An 11,183-nucleotide genomic window follows, 5' to 3' on the forward strand; every position below is an offset into this window, starting at 1 on the left:
GCTGCGCAGAGACACAAAGTAGTCCCGCGACATCGGAGGGATATCAGTGTTAAAATATTACTACAAAGTAAACTGCAGTTTACTTGTTAAAGAAAATAAATGTTTCATGTGTGAATTCATCCGTTTAAAATAAGCTCTTTCTTTCTTACATCATAAATAAATCATGTTATATTAAATAAATCACATCGTGAATCATGTTATATGAAATAACAAAAAATATAAAAAAATTAAAAATAGAACTTCTGTGTAACTCTGGTGAGTGGGTTCCATCTCCTGTGAGAAGAACTGACTGAGAGTCAGCTTCAACTGTCACAACCAGCTGCAGCTGAAGAGTGAAGCTGAACTGAGATCAGTTAAAAACACTGAAGTTATTAAAAACCAGAGTTTATCTCCAAGATTCAGCAGGAAACTGTTAAAACATGAAGAGTTCTGAACAGAGTTTGGTGGATTTGTTACAGCTGCAGCTCTTCAGCTTCAGGAAGCAGAGGATCATGGGTAATATCCAGAGGGACGACTCAGTCTGAGTCAACACATTGATTCACTTTGTTTTACATGAAAACACTTCATCAGACCCAGAGGCAGAGCTAATCACCACATGTGGCTGCAGGGGGCGCTGTTCATCAGGAACTGGTACACAGTGATGCTTTAATGATTATAAACTATAGGTTTATCATCAGACAGACAGACGAGAGACAGACAGGTGAGAGACAGACGGGAGAGACAGACAGACGAGAGACAGACAGGTGAGAGACAGACAGGTGAGAGACAGACAGGTGAGAGACAGACAGGTGAGAGACAGACAGACGAGAGACAGACAGGTGAGAGACAGACAGGTGAGAGACAGACAGACGAGAGACAGACAGGTGAGAGACAGACAGGTGAGAGACAGACGGGTGAGAGACAGACAGGTGAGAGACAGACAGGTGAGAGACAGACAGGTGAGAGACAGACAGGTGAGAGACAGACAGGTGAGAGACAGACAGAGCGGTGAGAGACAGACAGGTGAGAGACAGACAGGTGAGAGCAAGACATATGAGAGACAGACAGGTGAGAGACAGACATGTGAGAGACAGACATGTGAGAGACAGACAGGTGAGAGACAGACAGGTGAGAGACAGACAGGTGAGAGACAGACATGTGAGAGACAGACATGTGAGAGACAGACATGTGAGAGACAGACATGTGAGAGACAGACATGTGAGAGACAGACATGTGAGAGACAGACATGTGAGAGACAGACAGGTGAGAGACAGACGGGTAGAAGCTGTTCTCTTAATTGATGAGTAATGAGCTTTGTTTGTTTTGGGAGAAACACTGAACTGTTTGTAACACACACACACACACACACTCTCTCTCTCTCTCTCTCTCTCTCTCTCTCTCTCTCTCTCTCTCTCTCTCTCTCTCTCTCTCTCTCTCTCTCTCTCTCTCTCTCTCTCTCTCTCTCTCTCTCTCTCTCTCTCTCTCTCTCTCTCTCTCTCTCTCTCACCTGTCCCGTCACTTTTACCTGAGACTCACCGGAGGTGCACGCGCTCTGTCAGGACGCAGGAGACACGCGGATTTAACTTTTTAATAAAAAAAATTAAACTTTCTGGTTCTAGAAGTTTCACATTCAAAGTTCTTCACAGGTTCAGGTCTGATCCAGATTCTACATCTGAACCAAATCTGGACCTTAAACCGGATCCGAAGAATCCGGATCAGAAACCAGGACCCGAGCCAGGACCAGGACCTTGAGGATGTCCCGGGCGGAGGAGCGGGAGGAGCCGGACTGTGTGTGTTCGGTCGGGATGAAGTCAACGTGGGACATCAACGACCCCAAACTACCGCAGGTAACTGATCAGTATTCACTGATGAGACTTTACATTATAACCGAATCACTTTTTACTAAATCATTTCATTTACGGACGAATTTAAAATGGTCAAATAAAAAATATATTTAAATGACATTAAATAAAACTATTTTAGTATTTAAAAAACCAGAAAGTATAAATACTGTAAAATAATTTTACAATTTACACATATTTTAGTTTTGACTGAAAAAAATCCGACACAGGACTAAAGGATTTATTATATATTATATACAATTAAATAAAATATACAATTAAATAAAATATACATATTAATAAAATATACAATTAAATATAAACTACAATTTAAAAAAGATACAATGAAATACGTTTAAATTAACCTTTGTTTAGTTTTTCTTTTCTCAACTGAAGAATCTGATCAATAACTGACCAATAATCAAAGCTGCTTCTACACCGAACATGAAATATTGCTCTTGGCTGAAAAATAAATAACAAACTTAGATCCTGGCGTCAGAAACCTGTTTGTTTTAAATACTTTTTATATCATATGTATAAAATAAACACAATATATAATAATATATAAAACAAATAAAATATAATCAAATCTGGACTTTGAATATTGATCAACATGTCTTCATTAAAACATTGTGTCTTAATAAGTTTGTTAAAGATCTTTTCAATTTTGACCTTTTTTTCAGAAAACATCCTGTTCTAATCAATAAATCAAATAGTAATTGTCTTCATCTTTAGTCTTTTTGATGAAAATCGAGTCATTATTTAAAAAATATATACATAAAATTACATTTTATTTCTTGTTTTACATATTCTTGGATTTTTTCCGTAAATATTCTTTCCAAACATCATCATTTTCAAATGTTAGTATTTATTTAGATTTATTTCAATATACAGTTCTTGTAAAAAACTTTTCTGTATGGTATTAAAACATCAAACTCAAATAGAAAATCAGAGCCTCAAACCAAATTCTGTACTTTATATAAACTAAACAGTAAAAATGTCCCATTTTATATTTTCATTTCATTGTTTTATTTTCTCTTCCTGCTCCATCCTATTTTACAGGATTATAATCTGTGATTATTCTGTTAATAGATTATAATCAATTATCTATACTACCATTAGAGGGTTTTTCTCGTTTTATCATTGAAATTAAATTTATTAAATCAGGATGATTACATACACTATATGAATTAATTAAAACTGTAATACAAATGTTCTGTTTTAAAAATACGTAAAAATAATAATAATAATACATTTTCAGTGTAAATGATTTGAGACAGTTATAATTTAAGATTCTCACATTAATGTAACAAACTAACACAATGAAGATCCACTGTGTGTCGTCAGGTTTTTATTCCAAGGTTGTGCAAAGGTTGTCTGTGTGTGTGTGTGTGTGTGTGTGTGTGTGTGTGTGTGTGTGCTGATTCGACTTTTCACTTTGTTTTCACTCAAACAGTAAAAACTGGTTTTCATATTTTTGTTTTCAGTGAAACTAAAACATCAAACTAAGACTAAGCTGATCCAGATTCTGATCACTGATCAATATCTCTCATACATGTTGACATTAATAAATCATGTGTCCAAACATGACGTGAAATACTTTTCTTAAATACAGTTTGATTGAACTCAATCATTTGTCTACATTTAATTTCAGACATCTGTTGTTTCTCTGCTGATTGTATCAAAATCTGTCTGTAAACAAACAACGTGACGTGTTTCACATGTTTGAGACAAAAGAAAATGAGTTCAGTCAGAGAACCACCATTTTGAATTTGATTCAAATAAATAAGTCTCTCTGCTCACCTGTCTCTGTGTCCATCTGTCTCTGTGTCCATCTGTCTCTCTGCTCACCTGTCTCTGTGTCCATCTGTCTCCGTCTCTGCTCATCTGTCTCTGTGTCCATCTGTCTCTCTGCTCACCTGTCTGTGTGTCCACCTGTTCTCTCCTCTCTGCTCACCTGTCTCTGTGTCCATCTCTCTGCACCTGTCTGTGTGTCCACCTGTCTCTCTGCTCACCTGTCTCTGTGTCCATCTGTCTCTCTGCTCACCTGTCTCTGTGTCCATCTCTCTGCTCACCTGTCTCTGTGTCCATCTGTCTCTCTGCTCACCTGTCTGTGTGTCCACCTGTCTCTCTGCTCACCTGTCTGTGTGTCCATCTGTCTCTCTGTCCATCTGTCTCTCTGCTCACCTGTCTCTCTGCTCACCTGTCTCTGTGTCCATCTCTCTGCTCACCTGTCTGTGTGTCCACCTGTCTCTCTGCTCACCTGTCTCTGTGTCCATCTGTCTCTCTGCTCACCTGTCTGTGTGTCCACCTGTCTCTCTGCTCACCTGTCTGTGTGTCCACCTGTCTCTGTGTCCATCTGTCTCTCTGCTCACCTGTCTCTCTGCTCACCTGTCTGTGTGTCCACCTGTCTCTCTGCTCACCTGTCTCTGTGTCCATCTGTCTCTCTGCTCACCTGTCTCTGTGTCCATCTCTCTGCTCACCTGTCTCTCTGCTCACCTGTCTCTGTGTCCATCTGTCTCTCTGCTCACCTGTCTGTGTGTCCACCTGTCTCTCTGCTCACCTGTCTGTGTGTCCATCTGTCTCTCTGTCCATCTGTCTCTCTGCTCACCTGTCTCTCTGCTCACCTGTCTCTGTGTCCATCTCTCTGCTCACCTGTCTGTGTGTCCACCTGTCTCTCTGCTCACCTGTCTCTGTGTCCACCTGTCTCTCTGCTCACCTGTCTGTGTGTCCACCTGTCTCTCTGCTCACCTGTCTGTGTGTCCATCTGTCTCTCTGCTCACCTGTCTGTGTGTCCACCTGTCTCTCTGCTCACCTGTCTGTGTGTCCACCTGTCTCTGTGTCCATCTGTCTCTCTGCTCACCTGTCTCTCTGCTCACCTGTCTCTGTGTCCATCTGTCTCTCTGCTCACCTGTCTGTGTGTCCACCTGTCTCTCTGCTCACCTGTCTGTGTGCAGGACACCAAGCAGTTCGACCTGTTCCAGGAGTGGACAGACGGTTATGTGCGTTACATCTACAGTGGTGAGAAACTTTATTATTATTAAAATATCATGATCCAGAAGCTAACAGTCCAAGCTAACAGTTTTAGTATTTAAGCTAACAGCTCCAAGCTAACAGCTCCAGCAACAGATTTAGTATTTAAGCTAACAGCTCCAGCAACAGATTTAGTATTTAAGCTAACAGCTCCAGCTAACAGATTTAGTATTTAAGCTAACAGCTACAGCTAACAGATTTAGTATTTAAGCTAACAGCTCCAGCTAACAGTGGGTCTTTATTTTCCAGCTGAAGATAAAAATGCTCAGCGGCATCTTTCCGGCTGGGCAATGAGAAACACCAACAACCACAACTGTCAGATCCTGAAGAAGTCATGTCTCGGGGTGGTGGTCTGTTCTCGTGGCTGCACGCTACCGGATGGATCCAGACTGCAGCTCCGCCCTGCCATCTGCGACAAGGCCCGGCAGAAGCAGCAAAGTAAGAAAGACTGAAACCAGAAGCAGATCCGAACTGAACCCTCCTGTGCTGATGCTCCACCGACCGGACTGTGTGTTTCAGAGAAGCTGTGTCCGAGCTGTAACGGTGCTCTGGAGCTGCTGCCATGTCGCGGTCACAGTGGGTACCCCGTCACCAACTTCTGGAGAGTTGACGGAAAAGCCATCTTCTTCCAGGTCTGCATCTTAACACCCCCCCCCACACACACACTACTGTGAAGTCAGAAATCCAAACAGATCTAAACCAGATTCTGGACACCACTATAGTTGAACCTGATCCAACAGGTTGGTGCCAGGTCCTGGCTCTGAACGGGTCTAAACTCAGGACTAGTTCTTTCTTGTAATTGATCATGTTTTCCACTGAATTCATCGCTGAGGTTGTTTTGGTGGATTTTCAGGCTAAAGGGGTCCATGACCACCCCAGACCAGAGTCCAAGTCCGAGACTGAAGCAAGAAGAAGTTCAGTGAAGAGACGAGTCAGTTCACCTCCGTTCACACCCAAGAGACGACTGATTGAAACACAGGTTGACAACAACAACAACAACAACATTAACAACAACAGCTGTTTGTGAAAGTTGTCATTTATTGTTTATTATTTGCTGTTTTCCTGCTTCAGGCTCTAGGCCCCGCCCTCCTCTCCTGCGTTGAACCAGCAGACAGAATCTCCTTCATCGAACCAAACTTTCCTCAGCATTACCCAGCATTCCAGAGCCCAGAGCCCTACTACAACCCCCACAATGCACTGGGAGAGGCCCCACCCACACTGCAGAAACCAGCCAATCCCAGGCTTTACATGGGCAGGCCTGGCTACGAGTTCCAAGGGTACCTGACATCCCCTTCGTATCCAGCTGATCTCTGTGACCCCAGGTCAGCCTCACATACAATCCAAACCATATCCTGAAGCCGTTTAGATCCTGGACCACATACTGTCAGTGTGAACAGATTTGACCAAAACACCTAAACAATTTTATGTTTTTTAAGATTAAATTTAATGCTGAATGGATGAAAATCTAATCCTGTAAAAACAGATAATTTAGCCAGAGTAAAAAGGTCCAAACCACTTTCCAGGTTCAGTCATGTAAACAGATCCAAACCAGAACCTGTAAATCTGAAATTAAACTGGTGCAACCCAGATTCCAGAATTATACACTAGAACAGGTCTGGGAAAAGAAAACAAGTGTTAAGCACGTTCTGAATTTTTTTGAATGTGTCTTAACTGAACCTAAACAGTGTGAAAGAGAAGTTAAAACCAGATTATAGAACCAAGTGGAAACAGTATGAACCAGATCTGATCAAACCAGTTTCTGAGACCAGGTTCTGTCAGACCAGGTCTAAACTGGATTCTGACACTTTGACAGTCTAAACAGACTTAAACCAGATTGTGTTCTGTGTGCAGGGTGGCTCCCGTCCTGGGTTCCTCCTCCTCCTCATCTTCATCGGCAGCTCCCCTCTCCTCCTCTTCCTCGACCTTTGACCCTCAGACCAAACATCCTCCAGGCTGGAAGGAGCTGCTGAAGAGCTCCGCCCCCTACGGAGACAACCACCATTACTACAGCGCTGAGTACCCCTGTCGTTACCCCGGCAACGCCCCAGGGTCCCCCGCAGCACTACAGACCATCATCACCACGACAACCAAGGTGAGCGGGGATATTAGGGTCTGCCAGATCTTAGATCTGGTTTGTGAGTCAATGAGAAGACAGAAGGGTGGAGAGCTCAGGGTCGTCAGGTCGAGGTCACGTCTCTTGGTGTGTCACATATTTTATTGTCCCACAGAGAAAGAAACATTTTGAACTGAAGCTGCATCGCTTCCTTTACTTTTCCCAGACATGTGACGACACAGTTCACACCTGGAGACGTTACGCTCAGAGCTGTCAGGTTTTTAGTTTATAGTTTATATCATAATATGAAAATGTAAAGGTCAAGAGAAAATAACGACTTTAACCTTTCCTGTCACAATCTCACTGTTCCTGATCCTCTTCAGGTTTCCTATCAGCCGTGTCCGAAGCCTCCTGCGACGCTGCCTCCCTACCAGACGTGTCCCAAACCTCCGGCCAGCCTACCGTCCTATCAGCCGTGTGCTCTGCCCAAACCCGGCCTCCCCGGCTGCTCCTCGCTGATGGAGGATGCCGCCTCCTCCTCGTCGTACTCCACTGAGGTGAAGGTGACGGAGGAATCTGGAGGAGTCATCAAGTCTCTGTCATTTCAGCCTGAACCTCTGCAAACCAAAACAGAGCGGGCAGATGGTTATGACTACCGCTACTCCTACCCCAACACGTACCGCTACGACGAATACTGACACAGCTCTACCTCCACCTCTGTTACCATGGTGACTGCAGTACAACTGCTTCGGTTACTGCCGACGATCCAAATGCACTTCAGGCAGAGCGACTGATGTGGAACATCGGGACGAAGATTTGTTCAAACATTTGTGTTGTTTTTTTTGTTCTCAGAGGAAAAAACATTTTTATCTCGGACACTTCAGCCTCCCTCTCGCGCCCTCTTCAGGATAACGTGTAACCTTTGTACACAACATTTCATGAATTTAAAAACGGCCTCAACACAAAGTGTTCCTGTGTCGTGTTTTTCCTCAGTGAATTCAGAAGCTCAGTGAGGTGAGGAAGACCATGATACTTGGCTGAAGGCCTCGAAACACAGATGAATGCAGTTTGTTTGAAGCTTGAGTTTCAGTATAAAAAAAACTTTTCATTCTAATGAATATCAGGTTGAGACAGACGACTGTTTGTGTTGTTGAGTTATTTATTGTCAGAAACATGAAGCAGACTGAGCTTATGATGATGTGATGTGTTATATTCCCCACCTGACTCTATCAAATAAACATGACATGAAGAGAAAGAACGTTTCCTGCTGTGTAATACACTGAGACTATTTATACGAACGAAGTTTATCAAACTTCTGACATTGGGCGAGAGGCAGGATTTAACCTGGACGTCAGCGTATCACAGAGACAAACAACCAATCACATTCACACCTTTTTAGTTTGGTCCATGTCCGATCTGCTAACATGGAGGAGAGGGGGTTCATGACTTTATTCAGGTTCAGGTAATCAGAACATACATTTCAGTGTCTTATCAGAATTTTGTTGTCCATGAAAATGTGTCAAGATGAACATGAGTGTCGTCATGGCGATTACATGTGATATCTGCGTCTGGTCACCATCTCCCAGACCTTTTCATCTGAGGTCCAGAGTCAGTCAGGAACAAGTTGCTCTGTTCAAGCGTCTGAAAACATGAATGTGAATAAACGGACTGAGGAAGAAGCTGCTTCTGTGTCTTTATTCAGATTAAACTGACGTTATAGAGAACAAACGTCCTCAGGTGCAGCAGAGTCTCACCTGGGTCCAGAGCCTCAGAGTGAGAACCTGGCAGCCATCAAAGAGCTGGTGTTTGGACATCGGCTGGTTTCAGTGTAAATGAGTAATAAATGTTGTTTTGACAAGAACGTGTCAGGACAGGAATCACTGCACTGTCCTCACTCTGAACCTGTGGAATCCTCACCCCGCCTCCTCCGCCTCCGCAACCTCCCCCTTTCTCCTCCACCCGTCTCCTCCCCCTCCTCTCTTTCACTACCTTCCATTAAAATCACTCATTCCTCTCCTCTTGTCCTCGTCTCACTCGTTACCGTCTCTTCGGTTTACACTAACATCCGTCAGTACAGGATTCTGTTCTGACTGAACCTCCCTGAACCTCATCTCATCACACCTGCACAGATGGTTCACACAGTTGAGGGTCCAGGTTAGAGTCCAGGTGAGTGGACAGGTGAGTGGACAGGTGAGAGACCAGGTGAGAGACCAGGTGAGAGTCCAGGTGAGAGACCAGGTGAGAGTCCAGGTGAGACTCCAGGTGAGACTCCAGGTGAGTGGACAGGTGAGAGACCAGGTGAGAGACCAGGTGAGAGTCCAGGTGAGAGTCCAGGTGAGTGAACAGGTGAGTGGACAGGTGAGAGTCCAGGTGAGAGACCAGGTGAGTGAACAGGTGAGTGACCAGGTGAGAGACCAGGTGAGAGAACAGGTGAGTGAACAGGTGAGTGAACAGGTGAGAGACCAGGTGAGAGACCAGGTGAGAGTCCAGGTGAGAGTCCAGGTGAGAGTCCAGGTGAGAGACCAGGTGAGAGTCCAGGTGAGAGACCAGGTGAGAGACCAGGTGAGAGTCCAGGTGAGAGTCCAGGTGAGTGAACAGGTGAGAGTCCAGGTGAGAGTCCAGGTGAGAGACCAGGTGAGTGGCCAGGTGAGAGTCCAGGTGAGAGACCAGGTGAGAGACCAGGTGAGAGACCAGGTGAGAGACCAGGTGAGTGAACAGGTGAGAGACCAGGTGAGAGACCAGGTGAGAGTCCAGGTGAGAGACCAGGTGAGTGGACAGGTGAGAGTCCAGGTGAGAGACCAGGTGAGAGACCAGGTGAGAGACCAGGTGAGTGAACAGGTGAGAGACCAGGTGAGAGTCCAGGTGAGAGACCAGGTGAGTGGACAGGTGAGAGTCCAGGTGAGAGACCAGGTGAGAGACCAGGTGAGTGAACAGGTGAGAGACCAGGTGAGAGACCAGGTGAGAGACCAGGTGAGAGTCCAGGTGAGAGACCAGGTGAGAGACCAGGTGAGAGTCCAGGTGAGTGAACAGGTGAGAGTCCAGGTGAGAGTCCAGGTGAGAGACCAGGTGAGTGGACAGGTGAGAGACCAGGTGAGAGTCCAGGTGAGAGTCCAGGTGAGAGACCAGGTGAGAGACCAGGTGAGAGTCCAGGTGAGTGACCAGGTGAGAGACCAGGTGAGAGACCAGGTGAGAGACCAGGTGAGTGAACAGGTGAGTGACCAGGTGAGAGACCAGGTGAGAGACCAGGTGAGAGACCAGGTGAGTGAACAGGTGAGTGACCAGGTGAGAGACCAGGTGAGAGACCAGGTGAGAGTCCAGGTGAGAGACCAGGTGAGTGGACAGGTGAGAGACCAGGTGAGTGGACAGGTGAGAGTCCAGGTGAGAGACCAGGTGAGAGACCAGGGGAGAGTCCAGGTGAGAGACCAGGTGAGAGACCAGGTGAGAGTCCAGGTGAGTGACCAGGTGAGAGACCAGGTGAGAGACCAGGTGAGAGACCAGGTGAGAGACCAGGTGAGAGTCCAGGTGAGAGACCAGGTGAGAGACCAGGTGAGAGACCAGGTGAGAGTCCAGGTGAGAGACCAGGTGAGAGACCAGGTGAGAGACCAGGTGAGAGACCAGGTGAGAGAACTGTGTCGAGATGAGAACAGAATCAGCCAATCAGGGGCTGTTATTCAACCTCTCTACAGGTAAATGTGCGTGTCCGTGTGATTAATGCCTGCAGGTGAGCTGCTCTCCTCTGATTGGTGGATGTTTGCTGAAATGGGACCTGCAGGTGAAAGATATTTTGGAGTGTGAGCAGCTCTCAGCTCATCAGCCAACACCTCGCCTGTGTCTCACCTGTAAACCAGGTGAGTGCAGATAATCCTGAGCTGTGTAATTCTATCCTTTCACCAACAATCACCTCATCCTATCTTCTCATCTACCTCTTCCTCTTCTTCTTCTTCTTCTTCTCCACTGATCTCCATCACTGCTCTTTCACACACAAATCATTTCATCCTTCTCTCTCTCTCTCTTCGCAAAAATAAATCATCCCGTCTGCTGAAAGGAGATTCCTTTACAAACAATGACATACCCCCTCCCCTCTGATGTGGCTCTGCACTAATGGATGTTTTCAGTTTGATGCTACATGGTTGTGATTCAGAGATGTGAACAGAAAAATAAAACATACAGATGTGAATTATATCATGTGACCATCAGAGAGCCTTCTACATTAAAGGAACATCACACCTGGTTAAAGGTGGTTCACACAGTTAATTGATCCTTGATCCGTCGCATGT

At 45.2% G+C, this 11,183-nt stretch overlaps 1 protein-coding gene across 2 annotated transcripts; it reads left to right on the forward strand.

Annotated features, from left to right (window-relative positions):
- The first annotated feature begins 1,514 nt into the window (after positions 1–1,514).
- On the forward strand, positions 1,515–8,585 carry gcm2 (glial cells missing transcription factor 2). 2 transcript variants are annotated; one of them, XM_035141929.2, is made up of 9 exons: positions 1,515–1,826; positions 4,778–4,841; positions 5,103–5,291; positions 5,373–5,485; positions 5,707–5,832; positions 5,925–6,175; positions 6,705–6,945; positions 7,133–7,183; positions 7,290–8,585. In XM_035141929.2, the coding sequence occupies exons 1-9, from the start codon at positions 1,734–1,736 to the stop codon at positions 7,602–7,604; spliced, it is 1,443 nt and encodes a 480-aa protein (XP_034997820.1). In that variant the 5' UTR covers positions 1,515–1,733; the 3' UTR covers positions 7,605–8,585. The 2 variants fall into 2 exon arrangements, with proteins under 2 accessions (XP_034997820.1, XP_034997821.1); XM_035141930.2 differs by lacking the exon at positions 7,133–7,183.
- The last annotated feature ends 2,598 nt before the right edge of the window (positions 8,586–11,183 follow it).

The sequence above is a fragment of the Hippoglossus stenolepis genome, chromosome 19, assembly GCF_022539355.2.
Source record: "Hippoglossus stenolepis isolate QCI-W04-F060 chromosome 19, HSTE1.2, whole genome shotgun sequence".
NCBI classification, from domain to species: Eukaryota; Metazoa; Chordata; class Actinopteri; order Pleuronectiformes; family Pleuronectidae; genus Hippoglossus; species Hippoglossus stenolepis.

Coding starts and splice junctions, on each gene's coding strand:
- gcm2 (XM_035141929.2), top strand. CDS start 1,734: ATGTCCCGGGCGGAGGAGCGGGAGGAGCCGGACTGTGTGTGTTCGGTC. Junction 5,486..5,706: donor GAAAAGCCATCTTCTTCCAG/GTCTGCATCTTA, acceptor GTGGATTTTCAG/GCTAAAGGGGTCCATGACCA. Junction 6,946..7,132: donor TCATCACCACGACAACCAAG/GTGAGCGGGGAT, acceptor TACTTTTCCCAG/ACATGTGACGACACAGTTCA.